This window comes from Lampris incognitus, chromosome 16, assembly GCF_029633865.1.
Source record: "Lampris incognitus isolate fLamInc1 chromosome 16, fLamInc1.hap2, whole genome shotgun sequence".
NCBI classification, from domain to species: Eukaryota; Metazoa; Chordata; class Actinopteri; order Lampriformes; family Lampridae; genus Lampris; species Lampris incognitus.
The window spans coordinates 31,733,228-31,754,315 of NC_079226.1; the positions used below are offsets into that span (position 1 = coordinate 31,733,228).

At 44.2% G+C, this 21,088-nt stretch overlaps 1 protein-coding gene across 1 annotated transcript in view; it reads left to right on the forward strand.

Moving 5' to 3' along the window:
• mta1 (metastasis associated 1) overlaps positions 1–21,088 on the forward strand; it is a 60,356-nt gene that overhangs the window by 32,848 nt on the left and 6,420 nt on the right. Inside the window, exons 4-14 of the mRNA XM_056295498.1 lie at positions 6,485–6,611; positions 9,114–9,177; positions 9,541–9,658; positions 11,211–11,313; positions 11,797–11,896; positions 12,597–12,785; positions 14,898–14,972; positions 15,243–15,301; positions 15,637–15,767; positions 19,098–19,249; positions 19,883–20,072. Coding sequence (XP_056151473.1) covers positions 6,485–6,611; positions 9,114–9,177; positions 9,541–9,658; positions 11,211–11,313; positions 11,797–11,896; positions 12,597–12,785; positions 14,898–14,972; positions 15,243–15,301; positions 15,637–15,767; positions 19,098–19,249; positions 19,883–20,072 — 1,308 coding nt within the window. The remainder of the gene's footprint in view (positions 1–6,484; positions 6,612–9,113; positions 9,178–9,540; positions 9,659–11,210; positions 11,314–11,796; positions 11,897–12,596; positions 12,786–14,897; positions 14,973–15,242; positions 15,302–15,636; positions 15,768–19,097; positions 19,250–19,882; positions 20,073–21,088) is intronic.

The window sequence follows — 21,088 nt, forward strand, 5'->3', positions numbered from 1 at the left end:
AAACTTTTGGTGCATATCTGTATTCCTTTTCACCGAAAATGAAACATTAATTTTCACATTTGCCTGTTGATGGGGGAATTAGTTAATTAGAGATGCACCGATCGATCGCCTGGTGACCGAATCGGCCAATTTTCAGCTTGATCAGCCATGACGGGTGGCCAGCGGATCAGTCTCAGATATATATCTGATTCTGTGCCAATCAAATTTACATGCATGCGCCACACGATGGTTCACGTTGTGCACTCGATGGCAAAGACGGTGATGTCTCACAGAAACACATACACGTTGAAAACCATCGTTTACTTTGGGAAAGTAAAGCATGTTAGATAAAGTGGGATACACTGCATTCATTTTCAGTTGGATTTTATTTGTACAAAAAAGCTCTTTCCAGGAACCTGGAGCACTTTTTTTTATTTTTGAGATTTGTTTAAGTGAGAGAAGGTCTGGTAACTTGGTGCAGTTTTGGAGAAAATGTGAGTTATTTAATAGTCAATAATTTTATGAACATATACAATTTGAAATTTCCATTAAAGTAAAGCTACAAAAATGTTTGTGTTTACTGTCTTAGAAAAAAAAAATCCAACACGGGGATCGCCGGTTTGAGTCGCCGTGTTACCTCCATCTTGTTCGGGCGTCCCTACAGACACAATTGCCCGTGTCTGTGGGTGGGAACCTGGATGGGATGTGGGTATGCATCCTGGTCGCTGCAGTAGTGCCTCCTCTGGTCGGTCGGGGCACCTGTTTGGGGGGGAGGGGAAACTGGGGGGAATAGCGTGATCCTCCCACGCGCTGCGTCCCCCTAGTGACACTCCTCACTGTCGGCTGAAAAGAAGCAGCTGGTGACACCACATGTATCGGAGGAAGCATATTGTAGTCTGCAGCCCTCCCTGGATCAGTAGAGGGGGTGGAGCAGTGACCGGGATGGCTTGGAAGAGTGGGGTAATTGACTACATACAATTGGGAAGAAAAAGGGGGGGAATCCCCCCAAAAAAGTATCTCTCTGCTACTTTCTTCAGGCAGATATATTTCCCGCAGCATTTAAGACAGCTGTCATTAAACCACTTCTGAAGAAGAGCAATCTTGATGCGACAGCTATTGCCAACTACAGGCCCATCTCCAACTCACCATTCCTCAGCAAAATACTTGAAAAAAGTTTATTCTCAAGTTAGTAATATTTAATATCAAACAACCTTCCAGCCATTTATCAATCAGGTTTTCGATCTCACCATAGCACAGAAACGGCACTTATCAAAGTTGTGAACAATCTGCGTATCAACACAGATTCAAATACATTGTCTGTACTTGTGCTCCTGCATCTCAGTGCTGCCTTTGACTCAGTTGATCATGATAATTTTTTTTTTTTTAATTTTATTTCTGATTTTTCCCTTTTTTCTCCCAATTTAGTGGCCAATCGATCCCTATTTCAATTCAAACACCCACCCTCGCACTGTATGCGTTCGCCAACTGCATCTCTCCGGCCGGCAGTCTCGAAGGAGACCGCCTCGCCACTTTCGTGACAAGGCGACTCCAAGCCGAACCACTGTTTTTCCGACACACACAGAGACGCATTCACGTGACGAACACAAGCCGACTCCGCCCCCCTCCCGAAGACAGCGTTGCCAATGATCGCTGCTTCGTCGAGTCCGGCCATAGTCGGATCTGACGAGACCGGGGCGCGAACCCCAGTCCCCAGTGGGCAACTGCATCGACACAGAGCCGATGCTTAGACCGCTACACCACGATCATGATAATATTTTGCTAGAAAGATTAGAAAAATGGGTTGGCCTTTCTGGCCCGGTTCTCAACTGGTTTAGAACATACCTTCAGGACAGGTAGTTCTTTGTGTCTATTGGAGACTTTTCCTCAGACAAAGTGGGTATAATGTGTGGGGTACCCCAAGGTTTGATTCTTGGACCACTACTATTCAATCTCTATATGCTCCCACTCACACATGTTATACAGAAACACAAAATAAATTACCATAATTATGCAAATGATTCACAACTGTACATATCCCTATCTCCTGATGACCTAGATCCCATACGTTCCCTAATTCAGTGTATTGATGATATTAATCTGTGGATGTCAGAGAACCTTTTACAACTGAACAAAGACAAGACAGAAATACTTATTTTTGGTGCAAAGACTCAGACAGAGAATTGCAGCTCATCTCAGCTCTCTGTCTCTGGAGTGCAGAAGCGAAGCTAGAAATCTTGGTGTAATCATAGACAGTGATCTAAATTTTAAGAGCCACATCAATTATCTCACAAGATCAGCCTTCTACCATCTCAAAAACATTTCAAAACTAGGGCTTTCTAAAATCAGACTGTGAGAAATTAATCCATGCATTTATAACAAGTAGAATAGACTACTGCAGTGGACCATTCACCGGCCTCTAATATACACTCACCGGCCACTTTATTAGACACACCTGTCCAACTGCTCGTTAATGCAAATTTCTAATCAGCCAATCACATGGCAGCAACTCAATGCATTTAGGCATGTAGACATGGTCAAGACGATCTGCTGCAGTTCAAACCGAGCATCAGAATGGGGAAGAGAGGTGATTTAAGTGACTTTGAACGTGGCATGGTTGTTGGTGCCAGACGGGCTGGTCTGAGTATTTCAGAAACTGCTGATCTACTGGGATTTTCACGCACAACCATCTCTAGGGTTTACAGAGAATGGTCCGAAAAAGAGAAAATATCCAGTGAGCGGCAGTTCTGTGGGCGAAAATGCCTTGTTGATTCCAGAGGTCAGAGGAGAATGGCCAGACTGGTTCGAGCTGATAGAAAGGCAACAGTAACTCAAATAACCACTCATTACAACCGAGGTATGCAGAAGAGCATCTCTGAACGCACAACACGTCGAACCTTGAGGCAGATGGGCTACAGCAGCAGAAGACCACACCGGGTGCCACTCCTGTCAGCTAAGAACAGGAAACTGAGGCTACAATTCGCACAGGCTCACCAAAATTGGACAATAGAAGATTGGAAAAACGTTGCCTGGTCTGATGAGTCTCGATTTCTGCTGCGACATTCGGATGGTAGGGTCAGAATTTGGCGTCAACAACATGAAAGCATGGATCCATCCTGCCTTGTATCAACGGTTCAGGCTGGTGGTGGTGGTGTAATGGTGTGGGGGATATTTTCTTGGCACACTTTGGGCCCCTTAGTACCAACTGAGCATCGTGTCAACGCCACAGCCTACCTGAGTATTGTTGCTGACCATGTCCATCCCTTTATGACCACAGTGTTCCCATCTTCTGATGGCTACTTCCAGCAGGATAACGCACCACGTCATAAAGCTCGAATCATCTCAGACTGGTTTCTTGAACATGACAATGAGTTCACTGTACTCAAATGGCCTCCACAGTCACCAGATCTCAATCCAATAGAGCACCTTTGGGATGTTGAGGACCGGGAGATTCGCATCATGGATGTGCAGCCGACAAATCTGCAGCAACTGCGTGATGCTAGCATGTCAATATGGACCAAACTCTCTGAGGAATGTTTCCAGTACCTTGTTGAATCTATGCTACGGAGTATTAAGGCAGTTCTGAAGGCAAAAGGGGGTCCAACCCGGTACTAGCAAGGTGTACCTAATAAAGTGGCCAGTGAGTGTAGATCTCTGCATTTGCTTCCCGTCAAAACTAGAATCGATTTTTAAAATTCTGATAATTGAATATAAAGCGCTAAGTGGCCTTGCACCTCACTATATAAAATACATGTTAATTACTTACAAACCAGCAAGAACTCTCAGGTCCAATGGCAGTGGTCTTTTAACCATCCTTTGTGCTAGGTCTAGAGCAGGGGAAGCTGCATTTTGTTTTTATGCCCGAAGTAGATGGAACACCCTGCCTGAGGATCTGAGAGAGGCCCCCCGCACTGGACACTTTTTAAAGCAGGTTAAAAACCTTACTTTTTAAAACAGCCTACGGCTAAGTTCTCAGTGTGTGTGCGTGTGTGTGTGTGTGAGAGAGAGAGAGAGCGAGAGAGTGTGTTTTGTATATTTTTATATATTCTGCTCCAATTGTTGTTACTTTTAATTAATCAGTGTTTATGGCACGTTTATTTATTTTACTAACTCAGTTTTAGACTTGTCTGTACTTTCATAAAATTTTACTTTACTTTTTTTTTGGGAGGGGGGGGAGATTTTATTGTTTTATTGTGTGAAGCACTTTGTGTTACATTTGCTTGTATGATAAGCGCTGTACAAATAGTCTGATTGATTGATTGCTTGATTGACAGTATTCATGGCAAGTGGGCAGCCTGCTCGCTAATGGCTATGGCAGGACAAACACTGTGTTTGTTTACCTACCTCTGTCCAGACGTGTCCAGAAAAGTATTGCGTGTTACTGCCCACTTATTGGCAGACTGAACCCATCCAACCAACCTTCGAACCCCCAACCGCACCCCCAAAAAAAAGCAAGATTTCTGAGCATTTTTCAAAGATGAGAGAAGGGGTGGCTACACCGATACTGTGGGGTTGGGGGGGGTGATGTTACTATATAACCCTCACCGATACATGCCAAACCATTACTCTTTGGCTGCCCTTACCATAACCGAAGCTGCTCACCTCAAAATCAGCCTTTTCCTGTTATGAGGGAAGTGTTTTTGTCAGGGGAAAGGTTTTCATTTCGCCCTCCACTGGAGTGTATGCCCAAAATTGTTCTCAATATCTGCCTAAGTCAAATGCACACTGCTCATGTTTACCGACACACTTTGCGGTCTTGCACATTTGCAAACTCAGGCAACACTCTGCTCTGCTACCAATCTTCTATTTTCATTTCACATCCTTGGATTTTTTTTTCTTCTGTTAATGATGAACCTATATGATGTTGTTGTTGTTGTTTTTTTTAATCACAAGAGTACTGAGGCAGGCCTATGTGGGGTGTCTTAAGATTGTTAGCGTTGTGCTCACGCTGGACAGGGAGTGTGTGTTCGGTGGGTGCTGAGTGCCGCGTGAGCGAGTGAAGTAGTTATTGATTTTGGCCACACAAATTCCTTGATTGCCTTTGTTCTGCTCCCGGTCTCCCTCTCTCCTTCTCACTCGCACTAATGAAACTCCAAATGAATTGAAGCACGCTCTGACTGCTCTCTCTCGCTCGCTCTCTCCCTCGCTGTTTTGCCTTCTCTCTCACGTGCTCCCTGTTCTCCGTTTCTCTTGTGCTTTCTCACCCTTTGCTACGCTCTGTACTGCTCTCCTACCCATGGTTTCTCTTCCTGTCTGTCGCTATTTCGCCTGCCTCTCTTTTCTGTTTCTCAGTTGCTGTTGCTCCTGCGCTCTCCTCCTCGATTTCTGGATTTCCCTCTCTCCCCTTCTCCTTTCTCTGCCTGTCTTGCTGCCTCTGCGTTTCTCTCTTTGTTTCTGCACTCTACCTCTATCATGCTTTATCAATGCCCCTCTCTCCTTTTACCCATTCTCATCTTGTCTCGCCGTCACCCCGTCTGTCTCCTCATTGTGTCTGTTTTCTGTCATTTTTCTTTCTCTTTCTGTCTCTTTTCTGCTCTCCTACTTCCTTGCAGCTCTGTCTGTCATCTTCTCTCTAGCCCCTGCCCCTTCTCCGCTCAACATATTTTTCTTCAGTAAACAAGGAAGGAAAGTCTGTTGTAGAAATGCTGAATGAATGTCTATGAACATCAGCTCCGTCTGTTGCCAGAGCGTGACTCAGACACCTGAATGATGCTCATGGAATGATGACCGTCCATCCTGCCTCTCCCCAATCCACTGTGGCTTTGTTCTGTTCTGTTCTTTTCTATTCTGTTCTATTCTATTCTGATCTTTTCGATTCTATTCTGTCCTATTCTGTTCAATTCTATTCAGTTGTGTTACATTCTATTCTGATCTATTCTGTTATGTTCTCTTAATTTCTATTCTATTCTATTTTGTTGTGTTCTGTTCAAGTCAATTTTATTTGTAAAACCCAATATCACAAATAACAAATTTGCCTCAGGGGGCTTTACAGCAACACAACATCCTGTACTTAGACCCTCGCAACGGATAAGGAAAAACTCCCCAAAAGAACCCCTTTAACAGGGAGAAAAAATAGGAAGAAACCTCATGGAGAGCAACAGTTCTATTCTACTCTATTCTGTTCTATTCTGTTCTCTCATGTTCTGATCTGTTCTGCTCTCCAGTGCTGTCTTGTTCGTCTGTGTGCACGTGTGTGTGTGTGTGTGTGTGTGTGTGTGTGTGTGTGTGTGTGTGTGTGTGTGCGTGTGTGCGTGCGTGGGAGAGAGAGTGTGTGTGAGACAGAGAACTCACTCCTGCCTTCTGAATTTGCATGGAGGGTTTGTAAGACACTTGAATATTTATTCCTGTGCGTCTCTATCCCCGGGGACATCATTGTTCTGACTCAATGTGTGTGAGTGAGCTTCAGACTGAGTGTGTCTGCACCCCGTATGTTTTTGACGGTCTTTCCCCCGGATCTCTTATTGCTCCTGCTCATCTGATGTGTGTATGTTTGGCCTTTGCCACTTAGGAGAGCTGGAGGAGGAGATGGAGAACACTGAGATGGTGGACCTGCCCGAGAAACAGAAACACCAGCTCAGACACAGAGAGCTCTTCCTCTCCCGCCAGCTGGAGTCCTTACCGGCCACACACATCAGGTACCCTTCCTAACATCGGCCTGATTCAATACATGTAGGGACAAGGAGTTTATTTGTCTTTGTGTTTCTTGTTTGCTCTGTCTTGTTTGCTTGCTTTCCTCTTTCCTGCCTCTTGCTTTCTGTCACTCTGTCCATCTCTTTCTGTCTGTCTGTCTGTCTGTCTGTCAGTGTTGCTCTGTCTTTTTCCCTCTTTCTTGCGTCCTTTTTTTTTTAATCCTCCCCCCTTTCTCTCCCCAATTGTATCCGGCCAATTACCCCACTCTTCTGAGCTGTCCCGGTCACTTCTCCACCCTCTGCTGATCCAGGGAGGGCTGCAGACTACCACGTGCCTCCTCCGATACATGTGGAGTCGCCAGCTGCTTCTTTTCACCTGACAGTGAGGAGTTTCGCCAGGGGGCTGTAGCGCGTGGGAGGATCACGCTATTCCCCCGAGTCCCCCCCCCCAACAGGCACCCTGACCAACCAGAGGAGGCGCTAGTGCAGCGACCAGGACACATACCCTCATCCAGCTTCCCACCCACAGACACGGCCAATTGTGTCTGTAGGGACGCCTGACCAAGCCGGAGGTAACATGGGGATTTGAACCGGTGATCCCTGTGTTGGTAGGCAACGGAATAGACTGCCCCTCTTTCTTGCTTTCTGTTGTTCTGTCTCTTGATCTTCCCGTCTAGCTTTTTCTAGCTGTCTTGCGCTCTCTGTCTTTATAACTTAGTTTTTTTTTGGGGGGGAGGGGGGAGGTTTCTCTTTCTTTTGCCTCTTCTGACTTTCTGCCTGCCTCTCTCTTTCTGGATGAACCTATTGATTGATTGGGGAGTTTTAGTCCCACTTGGGACAGTGCAGTGATAATTACACGTCTTCCTGAAGTTAGAGTATTGGGGCACAGTAATTGATAATAACTCCAGATGCCCACCTCGACCTCGAATGCTATGTTACCAGTAAAAATCTTAATAAATGCTATAATAAATGATCAGTAAATGGTTGTAAAGACCTGACAACAACTAATATTCTACATAGAATTTTTGAGGGATATTTTGGTGACAACCCTGTATAATATTATGTTACTTGACGTTATCTTGCTATAAATACTTGTGTAGATATCAGGTCAGATGACAGACCTGTGTCCCTGGAGCCAGCAGGCATACAGTGTCCTGCCGATGCTTGCCAACACACGGTCTTCTACAATAATATGATCCCCTATGTGGAAAAAATGTGGACATCTTCTCTTTTAAATTGATTTGTAGCACATAATTTAAGCAAGTTTTGGCACTGCTTAAAGAATGGCGTGTATTTTTTGCCTTTAGTTAATAAAACAGTGACACTTTTGAAGACTGGGTCTTGTGATTTTGAGGAGATTATGGAAGATTTAAGATTATGAAACTTCATGATGATTTATTTCCAAATTAGCATTAAGCATTTTGGAAACAAACTCTCACTGCGCCAAACAGGACCAGCTAGACTAATTATTCGGTGAATAATTTGGTAAATAATTTACACAGTGGAAGTTGGTTTCCGTTCTGCTTAGTGAGGATGGGGTGGGGGTGACACAGACAAGTAATACCAGCAAACTGAAATCTGATTGGTCAGTTTAAGTAACAGGGGGCGTTAATCAGAACAAAATCATTCTCACAGGGGCGTCCGGGTGGCGTGGCAGTCTATTCCGTTGCCTACCAACACAGGGATTGCCAGTTCGAATCCCCGTGTTACCTCCGGCTTAGTCAGGCGTCCCTACAGACACAATTGGCCCTGTCTGCGGGTGGGAAGCCGGATGTGGATATGTGTCCTGGTTGCTGTACTAGCGCCTCCTCTGGTCGATCGGGGGGGAGGGAGAACCGAGGGGAATAGCGTGGTCCTCCCACGTGCTACGTACCCCTGGTGAAACTCCTCACTGTCAGGTGAAAAGAAGCGGCTGGCGACTCGATATATATCAGAGGAGGCGTGGTAGTCTGCAGCTCTCCCCAGATCGGCAGAGGGGGTGGAGCATTGACCAGGACGGCTCGGAAGAGTGGGGGGTAATTGGCCAGATACAAATTGGGGAGAAAAAAAAAAGGGGGGGGGGCTCATTCTCACAACTGCAGTCTGAGATGTGGTCTGTTTCACAGTACTTTCCCACGTGATACCTCGAAACTGTCTGACTTGGAAAGGTGTGCAGACCAGGACAGCAGCTCGTAGCTTTTATTTAACTCTAACACTGATAATCCTTACCAGGGGACTCTTAACACATATGCTGTGTGATGTTCATGTTTCACATGTTCTGTCCCTCATGGTCTCCCTGTCATCTTTCCTTCCTTATTTCCCTCTCTCCCTCTTCCACCTTTCCTTCCTTCTTTCCTTCTTCAAACCCCCCTTTCATTCTTTTTTACCCACCTTTCCTTCCCTACATCCTACCATGCTTCCTACCTCCCTCCCACCATTACTTTCTTCCTCCCTTCCTTGTGTGTGTGTGTGTGTGTGTGTGTGTGTGTGTGTGTGTGTGTGTGTGTGTGTGTGATTGGTTGACTCCAGGGGGAAGTGCTGTGTGACGTTGCTGAATGAGACGGAGGCACTGAAGTCCTACTTGGAAAGAGAGGTACGTATGTACACCAGCTCACCATGCCCAGTTACGTAGCTCACTGTAATTTGCTATTGGGTGTCTTAGTTTTGGGAGTGTGTATGTGTGTGTGTGTGTGTGTGTGTGTGTGTGTGTGTGTGTGTGTGTGTGTGTGTGTGTGTCCAATTGAGGCTCATGAGTTTTGAGAGCCTTGCTGCCCAATGAATAATTCAGCGCATTGACCCAGAATGTTCTCTCAACGTACAGTAATGAGGAGGCAAGAGACTAACAGTGGAAAATATACAGACGCTCCTCTCCTCAGTCTCTGTCTCTCTATTTCTTTTCCTGTTCCCTCTCACTCCATCCTCAGTCATTTTCCAATTATCTCTTTTTTCTCCACAGGATGCCTTCTTCTACTCGCTGGTGTACGACCCTCAGCAGAAGACTCTGTTGGCTGATAAGGGAGAGATCCGTGTGGGGAACAAGTACCAGGCTGACATCACAGACCTCCTGAAAGAAGGTACAGCACATTATATTTTCATCTTAAACCCCCTGGAGAGAGAATTCTCTGATTGCATTGTAAACACATAAATTGTAGTCTAGCATGTAAAAAAAAAGTCTTAAAAAGTACCAACAGTTATTGACGTATCTATATGTGCAATCTATGCATCTCTCTCTTTTTGACCAAGGTTGGACATAAATCAGGTGGAGCTGGTACGACAAGATAGTTGACATCAGCAACCTCCAATCACTGATAATTCTGGAGAACGCTGACGTCACCTGTCCCTCCCTAGCAAAGAGTGATCTTGTTTCCAGTCTTATTATTAGTCTCTTCGATCATGGTTGCAATCACTGTTAATCTCAGCATGCCAATTTGGCAAAATAACATTTGAATTCTTTCAACATGCATTGTAACATGCGAGGAGGAGATTAATGGAGTTAAAGCTAAATAGAGCTGGAGTAAAAGTATATCTTTAAGGGGGTTGTCCAGGTAGCATCTATTCCGTTACCTACCAACACGGGGATCACCGGTTCTAATCCCCGTGTTACCTCCGGCTTGGTTGGCCGTCCCTACAGACACAATTGGCCGTGTCTACAGGTGGGAAGCTGTCAGGGCGCCTGTTCAGGGGGGAGTAGCGTGATCCTACCATGCACCACGTTCCTTTGGTGAAACTCCTCACTGTCAGGTGAAAAGAAGTGGCTGGCAACTCCACATGTGTTAGAGGAAGCATGTGGTAGTCTGCAGCCCTCCCCGGATCAGCAGAGGGGGTGGAACAGTGACCGGGATGGCTCGGAAGAGTGGGGTAATTGGCTGGATACAATTGAGAAGAAAAAAGGGGGAAAAATCCCCCCCCCCCAAAAAAACAGGATCTTTGAGCACAAATTGGGTATCTTTGCTGACGTGTGTGTGTGTGTGTGTGTGTGTGTGTGTGTGTGTGTGTGTGTGTGTGTGTGTGTGTGCTAATTTAACAGTAATATTATGGCCCGGTGGTTTGTATTGTGTAACCCACCATTTGATAACCACCTGACCAAAATGAGGTTGTGATTTTGCAGGTGGTACAACCTCTGCTGTAGTGTTAAAAACCTCTGAGTCCTGGTTCTTGGAAACAAGGCTGAGCCATTATGGTTTGCCAGGCTTGGTGTGTTTCTGTTGTCAGTGGCAATTTGAGATTGTTTTGCGTGAGGTAAGGAGGGCAGGGCAGGGCATGGAAATGTCAATCAAACATAATCTGACTATGTCTTTAGGCGTGGTCCTTAATTAGGTTGTGTTGGCATGTTTAATTCAAATTTTTCTGGCTGCTTTATGTCACCCAATTGTAATATCATATAGATCGTCTACGTTTGATAAAAAGTCAAGTCATTTTTTATTTGTGTAGCCCAATATCAAAAATTATAAATGTGCCTCGGGGGGCTTTACAGTAGTACAACATCCTGTCCTTAGACCCTCGCATCGGATAAGGAACGTCACCTGAGTTGATGACTGTGTGTGTGTGTGTGTGCGCGCGTGTGCGTGTGTGTGTGTGTGTGTGTGTGTGTGTGTGCGTGCATGCGTCTTTGTGTTTTCTGTCCAGGTGAGGAAGACGGTAGGGACTTGGCCAAGTTGGAGGAAAGGGTGTGGGACCCCAGCAGTTCCCTGACAGAGAAACAGATCGACCAGTTCCTAGTTGTGGCCCGGTAAGTACAAGACCTTTTCAAAAGACAGAAAAAAATGACAATATTATACACTTAAGTGCTTATAGATTACAAAACCTTTTTACATTGAAGTACTGCAAAGCCTTTGCAACCTTCAGTGACTGGATTTTTACCTTTTTAGAAGCAGGTTTTTTTGTTAAGCATTTTCAGCCAGATTTGTGTTTAATGGCTGGATTTGTATAGTTTGCCTGGCAACTAAAGAGTATTGAAAATTGAATAGAACTGGGACCTTGATGAGTGGTACAGTCAATGGTAAAACTCTTCTTTTTGGTTAATGGCACTGAGGAAAGCTGTTATTAGGTTGAAGCTTGTTTTTTTCCTTGTCTAGATGGCAAAACAAAAGCTTTTCCTATTCCGTTTTGTGTTTCTGAATTGCTCATCTTATGAGTGGATGTCTCACTGTCTGTGTCTGTCTACCTCTGTCTTTCTCTCTCCCTCGCTATTTCTGCCTCCCCTGCCCCTCAGGTCAGTGGGTACGTTCGCCAGAGCCCTGGATTGCAGCAGTTCAGTCCGGCAGCCCAGCCTTCATATGAGTGCTGCTGCAGCATCTAGAGATATCACATTGGTAAAAAAAACAAAAAAACAAGGCAAACATACACGCCTGTGCGCACACACACACACACACACACATGCACAAATGCACGCACACGTGAAAGCTGCCAGGGGTTAAACTAGTATCACACCAGTAGGTGAGGAGTGTGAAAAAAAGCAATGAATGTGTATGAGTGTGTGTTGAATGTCAAGGGCCATGTCTAGTTATCCTTAACAAGCACTCTCGGCCTGCTGTTCTGCTGCAGCAGCCCCATGTGGCCCTATTTTGCCCCAGTCCTGCTTCTCATATATAAAACATCCAGGAGAGGCCTTCAAGCCACACACAGACTCCGAAACCTAGCACAGACATGCAAATAGTTACTCAGAGACGGAAGTTGTTAATTAAACTTCAGTCAGAGCAAGTGAATTGTTATATCTGACCAAAAAAAAAAAGAATAAAAGAAGGCATTTAACCATCGGATGAAACCATTGGTATGCCCATGTTAGAGACTTATAGCACCAGTCTTTGTCCCTGATTGGTTGATCAAGTTTCTTCAACACTTTTGTAGGGCCATAGACAGGTCAATTGAAAAATATACTGCAATATTATAAGAGAGCTTACATCAGGGTGGTGACTCCAAATCGTAAACAGTGTCCCCAGTTTAGCCAAGATCTCTTAAAAACGTCATGATTACAAACCAGTTTATCAAGGGCTTCTTCTGTTTTGTGGTCAGTTCCATGCAATGGACACCCTCCATGCCACAGCCTACGACATAACGCGGGCCATTGCAGCCCTGGTACCCCAGGGCGGGCCCGTCCTGTGCCGAGACGAGATGGAGGAGTGGAGCGCGTCGGAGGCCAACTTCTTCGAGGAGGCGCTGGAGAAATACGGAAAGGACTTCACCGACATCCAGCAGGACTTTGTGAGTCTTGAAATGTCCTTGAAATGTCCAATGACAGGCTCCGTTGTGTAAATCTGAAAAAGAGACTATGTACTTAGTGAATATCCTGTAAGGTGTGCTCTTCTGCTCTGTTAGAATGTGTACATTATAAATTGACAAAAAATGAGAGAGAGGGGGCGTCTGGGTAGCATGGCGGTCTATTCCGTTGCCTACCAACACGGGGATCGCCAGTTCGAATCCCTGTGTTACCTCCGGCTTGGTCAGATGTCCCGACAGACACAATTGGCCGTGTCTGCAGGTGGTAAGCTGGATGTGGGTATGTCCTATGCTGCACTAACGCCGCCTCTGGTCGGTCGGGACGCCTGTTCATGGGGGAGGAGGAACTGGGGGGAATAGCGTGACCCTCCCATGTTCTACATCTCCCTGATGAAATGCCTCACTGTCAGGTGAAAAGAAGCGGCTGGCGACTCCACATGTATCGGATGAGATGTGGTAGTCTGCAGCCCTCCCCGGCTTGGCAGAGAGGGGGAGCAGTGACCGCGATGGCTCAGAGAGCGGGGTGATTGGCCAAGAACAGTTGGGGAGAAAAGGGGGGGGATTTAAAAAAAAAGATGTGAGAGAGTGAGACAGAGGAGGGTAGGATTGGAACACATAACGTTGCTTTTTTATGGAATATACGAACTGACAAACCACTATATATATTTGTGTTGCCCCTACCTCAATCAACCATATCTGTTTCACAGTCTGTGAAATTTGTTTTTTTTTTAGGTTTCCATTCAGACGTTGAGAAACAAGGGCTGTTAATCTGCGTTTGAGCAGTGAAAAGGGGTTTTCAATAGCCATTTATGGCTACTTTTGGGGAGTAACAGGGTTGGAATAAAGACTTGTGCATGTGTGCACAGTTTCAAGTTGATTTGGGATTTATAAAGGGAATGGCACAGGATTTGGCGTCAGCAATATTTCATAAATCTGATTGTTTTTGAACATATGCCGTTTTCTTGTTGCGTGCATATACAACCTTTTAGCGTTGAATTGATGCAACATTTTATACATGCGGTCCCAGATGCGTACCTCAGCCCGCATATTGAAAGTTCATTTCAAGATGTGAAGGTACTTTGTGGATAGTGATTATACACATGTAGCAGACATTTGGAGGGCCTTATCAATCAGGGCCAACCAATTAGTCATTATAAATGACTAATAATATCATTTGTTGTTGTCTTTATTGTCAAGATCCATCATCTTTTGTTTCTTGTGCTAATTTAAACTTGATATGCCACTTGTTGTATGCAAAGACTCCACTAACATAATCTGATAATCACATAATTTTTATCCGCATAGAATTCCATTGACCTTACATTATAAGCATGCTGATTTGAAGACCCCTGTTATTTCCTTAACTGGATTGTTGTAACTTGATATGACAAGAGAACGCTGCCTCTGTGTGTAGCTCTTGGCTGTGCATTCAGCCCTGAGAGGAATGGTGCTGCCGTCAGCAGGGGTTTTATACCAATTAACTGTGCCAGGCTGTCCCCATGTCCCTCACTCTTCCACCTGGTGGCCAGTTGCTGTCAGTGCTGCTTACTCAGCTTCCTCCAAGGCTTCTCTCAGACAACAGAACTAACCGCCGTTATGGGTGGGGCCACTGCTGTCCGCTCTATGTGCCTCTGTCAAACTTCATAGATGTTACCTTATGCCTTTGAATACACCCTTACAGTAGAAATTAATGGAAATTATATTTCTTTCTCAAAACCGAGAGGTTTTTTTTTTTTTTTTTTTTTACTATTTGCCCGAAGAAAGGTGTGTAAGCTAATTCGAGCAATGTGTGGCTTCACATTCATTCATTCATAAAAATTCACACCTGGGAGCCACACCTTTCTACCATTTGCCGCTGAGCGCATGCGCTGAAAAAGTTTTGGGATCAAGTGCCTTGCTCAAAGGCATCTCACCCGTCAAAAGAGCAGCACATGTTGCGAGTTCACTTTCCCAGATGTTTTTTCCTGCCGAACTCAAGATTAAACCACTAACATTTCTTTCATCTGCCTGTAAATTTAAAAAGTCTGTGATCACATCACCTTGCTTTGTAAATGACAGTGTAAGATTGACTCCATTTCTCTCTCTCTCTCCCTTCAGTTGCCCTGGAAGTCTCTGACCAGTATTATCGAGTATTACTACATGTGGAAGACCACAGACAGATATGTACAGCAGGTAAAACCAGGCATTATTCCCATACATGGATTCATGATTAGCAGCCAAACTTGTTTATTCCATGATTTGTTCCTTATAATAATCAATTAAGTCATCTGTGTTGTGTCCTGTCCCTAATGAAGACATTATCATTATTGTTTGTTTCCATTGCCTTATTATGTTGCCCATGTGAGGTTTATCTGTGTCATTAAGGAAAGGTGCTAACTTTTCTAATTACCTCTTTCTCTGTCCCTCCTCTCCCTTGTACTGTTGCCAACCCTCTGCCTTCAGAAACGGTTAAAAGCAGCAGAGGCAGAGAGCAAGTTGAAGCAGGTCTACATCCCTAATTAGTAAGTACTTCGGTGAAAGTGTGTGTATATGTGTGTGTTTGTGTGGTGTAAGGTGGTTGTTTCTCTTACTACAGTGATATTGCGATGATATACAAAACTGGACAGAGCTCAAATTAGAGGCAAGACTAGGTCCCTTTCTATTATTGGAATACGAATCTTTGTTTGACTCAATCTGCATTCAGGAAAGATCTCACGATATTGTCAGTCGTCAACAGTTGGTTGTCCCTCGTAATGTGCTGATGAACATTATCTCTCTCTTCTTAGTGAATGTAGTCTGTGCTAGCAATTCTTATCTGTCCTGTACTGGCCTCTCACTATCTCTGTCTCCTTACCAGCAACAAGCCCAACCCTAATCAGCTGAGCAACAGTGTAAAACCAGCCCTGGTGAATGGAGCGGCAAGCACAGGGGTCCCCAGTCCTCTGGGTCAGACTCCTACCCTAGGTCGAGCCTGTGAGAGCTGCTACAGTAAGTTGCTCATGTAGCTTCCAATTTAAAAAGCAAATCACTCCAACATATTTTTTTTCCATTTTTTCACTTGAATTTAAAATTCATGGGAGTTATTGATGTGTGGAGTATTTCATGGCTTTTTGAAACCACAGAGTGATTAGTTTTGGGCTTTTAAAACCATAAAGTAACATTACATTGTGAAATTTTAAAAACACATATTCACTAGCATGCATGAGAGAAAATAATCATGTTGCATGGGGAAAACAAAAACTTCTACGGATATTTTTCTCTTCCAAAACCAGTGTCACATGCAGAGATGGTGCTGCGTGCAGATACACTGAGGGAACATGCTTAATGACCTGCATGCAGACTCTTCTCCAAATCACACAATTGTAGATAGTTGCTGAGCCATCAGCTATTTCACAGTAGGCATATCCAGGAATAATCAACCAATGGAAGTTTGTTATTATGTAACATGAGTCAAGCTTACCAGTGTTTGTAGGCACCACTCATGTGGGTGCCCAGGAACTTGGCTATCCACGAACCAATGAGATTAAGCAGGTGGTTCAACCTGGTTGGTGAGATGCACTGAAGTGTGAACAATAAAATGTGCTGAATTTGATGTTGGGGATGTGACCATAACCCTCATATCAATGGAGAAACAAAAGGGGAAAAACAAAACTTGTATCAGTAAGATCCCGTGCATGGCTACAAATGGCAATTCATTAATTGATGACTGGGCAGATAGCATCTTAAGGTAGCTTGTTATTTCAGCACTTGAAGAGTTGCTTCATGTTGCATTGGACTTGCTGGTGTTGACAAAGATCCTGTTTAGGTAATGACAATGTCTTCAGATTACTCGTACTCTTGCCACAATGTGGTTGTTTATCTATTCTCATGTGGTGATGTGCGTTTGGTGGAGTTTTGAATGATGCTTCAGTATTGTAAGCCTAAAAGGTGATGCAGTCGTAAATTAGCAATTTGATTGTTTCTCTGCAGTAATTTTTTAGGGCGTCCCTTAAAGAAAAAGAAAAAAGACAAAAAAAGAAAGGGGCGTCCGCGTAGCGTGGCGGTCTATTCCGTTGCTTAGCAACATGGGGATTGGCGGTTCGAATCCCCGTGTTACCTCCGGCTTGGTCGGGCATCCCTACAGACACAATTGGTGGTGTCTGCGGGTGGGAAGCCGGATGTGGGTATGTGTCCTAGTTGCTGCACTAGCGCCTCCTCTGGTTGGTCAGGGTGCCTGTTCAGGGAGAAGAGGGGGGGAATAGCATGATCCTCCCACGTGCAACGTCACCCTGGCGAAACACCTCACTGTCAGGTGAAAAGAAGCGGCTGGTGACTCCACATGTATCGGAGGAGGCATGTGGTAGTCTGCAGCCATCCCCGGATCGGCAGAGGGGGTGGAGTAGTGACCGGGACGGCTCAGAAGAGCGGGGTAATTGGCCGGATACAAGTGGGGAGGAAAAAAAAAGGCGGGGGGGATAGGGTGCCTATGCAAGTGTTGCTACTGAATGTTTTCCAGGTGATGGTAGATGGACAGGGCTTGTACTTTAATTGGTCATGATACATCACTGTGATGGGCAGGGTTGTAAAATCACTGTTTGTACCTATCATTTGTTCTCATGTGTACTGATATTATATTGTAAGTTGCATTTGTGTGTGTGTGGATTATAATGCCGATGCCACAGTAGGCCTTACTAGAGTGTCCTTAAAAATGTTAAAATGTATGGGAAGATTAAAAAAAAAGACAATTTATTCATACTGGAACTTAACATATACAGGTCAGTAATTCTGGATGTGCTATTTAAATGCTTGATAATGCTTTAGCAAGACAACTATGTTCGGTCCTGCTCCACTGCACTGTAATTGACAGAAATATGTCAGCTTACTCAAAAAGACTATGAAACCCATTCCTTATGTTGATTCCATCAAAATTTGAAAATTATCTATCAACAATTTCAAAATTTAATAAATGACGCAAAAATTTGTTAATGCAACCCCTGTAGACAGTTCAAGACTTAGCCATAGATGTGGACATGCTTTTTAAAATGAATAAAAAAGACTTAATATCTACCCTAAGGATTTTATGCAGGTTGAGTTTTCTGTGAAACTCTTTGTTTAAGCCCAGTTTGGCCTCGCAAACATTGATGAAAAATTTTCCCCTTAGTTTGAGTGACTGTTGTTATAACTCTTTTCAACTAGCATCCCTATTATGTGGAGGGTTTTTGTTGCAGATTTTTATGAGGTTTGGCATATTTTTGTACATTTGGTCATCTCAAAAATAAAAAATATTGATAAATAATTATAGAATAATGATATAATTATATAATAATAATATGATAAATAAAATAATAATAATAAAAAAATCTAAACAACATGCATGTTAGGGTTAATATTCCTGTCTGTGCCCATGACTGAAGCGTGGCAAGATGAACTGGAGTTGGTCCCCAGGTGCTGCACGGTGGCTGCCCACTGCTCCGAGCTACACAGCTAGGATGGGTTAAATGCAGAGCATAATTTCCCTAAAGGGATCAATAGAGTATATAAAAAAAAACAAAAATAAAAATCTTGTTGTCAGTATATTGAAGGCGTAATGGTGAACACTGATTACTTCTTAGTGGTCTGACTACACTGAATGGTATCAGAACCAGCAAGCTGAAGGTGCCCCAAATGCACCGTGGGACAACTCTATATGAACAAGTCCCAAGATGCCTCAATATCACACCCACCTTGACCCTTTTCCCCATGCAACCATGCAAAAGCTTCATATGACTGGCAGTGGCAAAAGCGAAATCATGTAATGAAGGTTGACAGCTAGTAAGAACCAATTCATACCTAAAGTTCATGAAAAAAATGGTTGTATATCTGGACAATGGGGCGAGAGACATGACAGAAGAGAGAATTACCTTCATTGAGCAGAGTATTATATGAGCTATTTTGGGGTTGTAATTAATTCACCGATGAATGATTCAAGATTGTGCTTGCACATGTACACCTTGCACGTGTTCAGGATTGTGTGTGTGTGTGTGTGCGTGCGTGCGTGCGCGCGTGTGTGTGTTAGTTTGTCAGTATGGTGATGTTGAATATTGATGAATTGATAGGGGGATTAGCTACTTGTTCTCTATGGCAGCATGCAACCAGATATTTAACTGCAGTCACCCTCATGTTGTTTTTAAGTGTGCGCATGGGAATGTGTTCGTCATTATGTGTATATTTGTATATATTTCATTTACCTGTGTTTTAATGTGGGCATGAGTGATGTTACTTGTTTGTATGTTTGTCTGTAAATGTGCATATGTGTATATGTTAATATACATTTGTGTTTGTGTGTGCGTGTGCATATAGCCAGCAGCTCCTACCAGTGGTATTCGTGGGGTCCTCCAAATATGCAGTGTCGTCTGTGCGCCTCCTGTTGGACCTACTGGAAGAAGTACGGAGGTCTGAAGATGCCCACCAGGTTGGATGGAGAGAGGCCTGGACCCAACCGCAACAATATGGTATACACACTGGCACCCCTATGCAGAATCTCAGGCAATCCTTTACACTGTTAGACTTAACCATCGCCGAAACCTTGCTAGAAATTGCATCAACCAAATTAAAGGTGTATAGTTAACATTATTAAGCAGTCAAACGATGATCAACGCTCGGTCCCAGGTTAAGTATTAGGCTATTAAATCACTTTGTTTTATTCATGTTCCTTGTCTATATAAGCCTGCCTGGGGTATTACAGGAACTGCATTTGCACTTTTGGGGACATTCCAGTCGACTCAATTTTGCCAAGGAAGATCAAAATCAACCTTGAAATAGTAATTAAATCCATTTTAGATGCTGATTGACTCCTCTGGCCTTGAGTCTTACCACTGACCATGCTCCCCTTGTCGCATTCGCTTTGCAGTGATTCAGTTTGCTGCTGTTTTTTCCCCCAGCTAGAATCATGTGATTATTTACCCTTTTGGCTTGCTGTCCCTGTGAAATGCTGTTTTTTTTACCCTTCTCTACTTGTGTTTTCCATGTTTTATAGCACATGTCACTATGCATTGTGTTACTGTGTAAATTGTTGCCACGTCTCTGCTGAGGCAGCTTGCTTTAAGTATGGCATGTTAATCAAGGATCTCTAATTGTATTTCCAGAGTCCCCATGGCCTGCCCCTGCGGCACAGCGGCAGCCCGAAGTTTGCGGTGAAGACGCGGCAGGCTTTCTACTTGCAGACCACGGGACTGACGCGGGCGGCACGGCGTCTCTGCCAGGACATCATCAGGCCACGCTTCCTGGCCCGCCACCCCTACCTCCTTGTCAACACAGCAGCCATCAAGGCAGAGTGTAAGAACAGATCAACCATAGTGCCGCTTATTCTTTTATTAGTTTTCTTTGGATTTAGTGTGGCAAAAGTTAAATGTGTTCGACTTTTATTTTTCACATTTGTCTCAAAATAACCTAGTATAGCATCCATCCATCCATTATCCAAGCCGCTTATCCCAATTGGGGTCGCAGGATGCTGGAGCCTATCCCAGCAGTCATTGGGCAGCAGGCGGGGAGACACCCTGGACAGGCCGCCAGTCTATCACAGGGCCAACACACACACACACACACACACACACACACACACACACACACACACACACATTCACACCTAGGGACAATTTAGTATGGCCGATTCACCTGACCTACAACCCCGGGGTTGTCTAACCTTGGGGGTCATCCCGGGTCGTCCTCTGTGTGGAGTTTGCATGTCCCACGTGTCTGCGTGGGAGCAGCGTGGTATAGCTTAAACCTAACCTACCTATAACCTAGTATAGCAGAAAAAAAAGACTAAAACAAACTATAAACAAGGAGGTTGACAACTATTTATATGCACACTATGATATTGGTTTTATTTTCAGTTATTTTTCAACCAAGCAGAAAGTAGGGGTCAACTGAACAGGGGGAGAGACAGCATAGTCACACTTGCATTACTCTCTGGACCACTGGGGCACTCCAGCTCCTTCGCACCTACCCAAAGGGCCTGTTTAATCCAAGTGTATGCTCAAGATTGCACATTATTTATTGCATAGTATATCCTCAAATTGTTTATAGGCGTCTCATAAACACCTACTCCTGATCAATGCTGTCCCCTCTACTGGATGTCAACGTGGTTTCATCAACAGCTGCTTAACATTATTTAGGCTCCATTTAACATTTGTTAGCATGAATTGTTTTTGTAAGGAGGGTGTGAAATAAGGGGTGGTCTTGCATGTATTTGATTGCACTTTATTGTATGTATTTTTATGTGGCAGCCTTTATATACAAGACAGATTTCCCTAGGGACAAATAAAATAATCTTGAATCTTGAATTACTG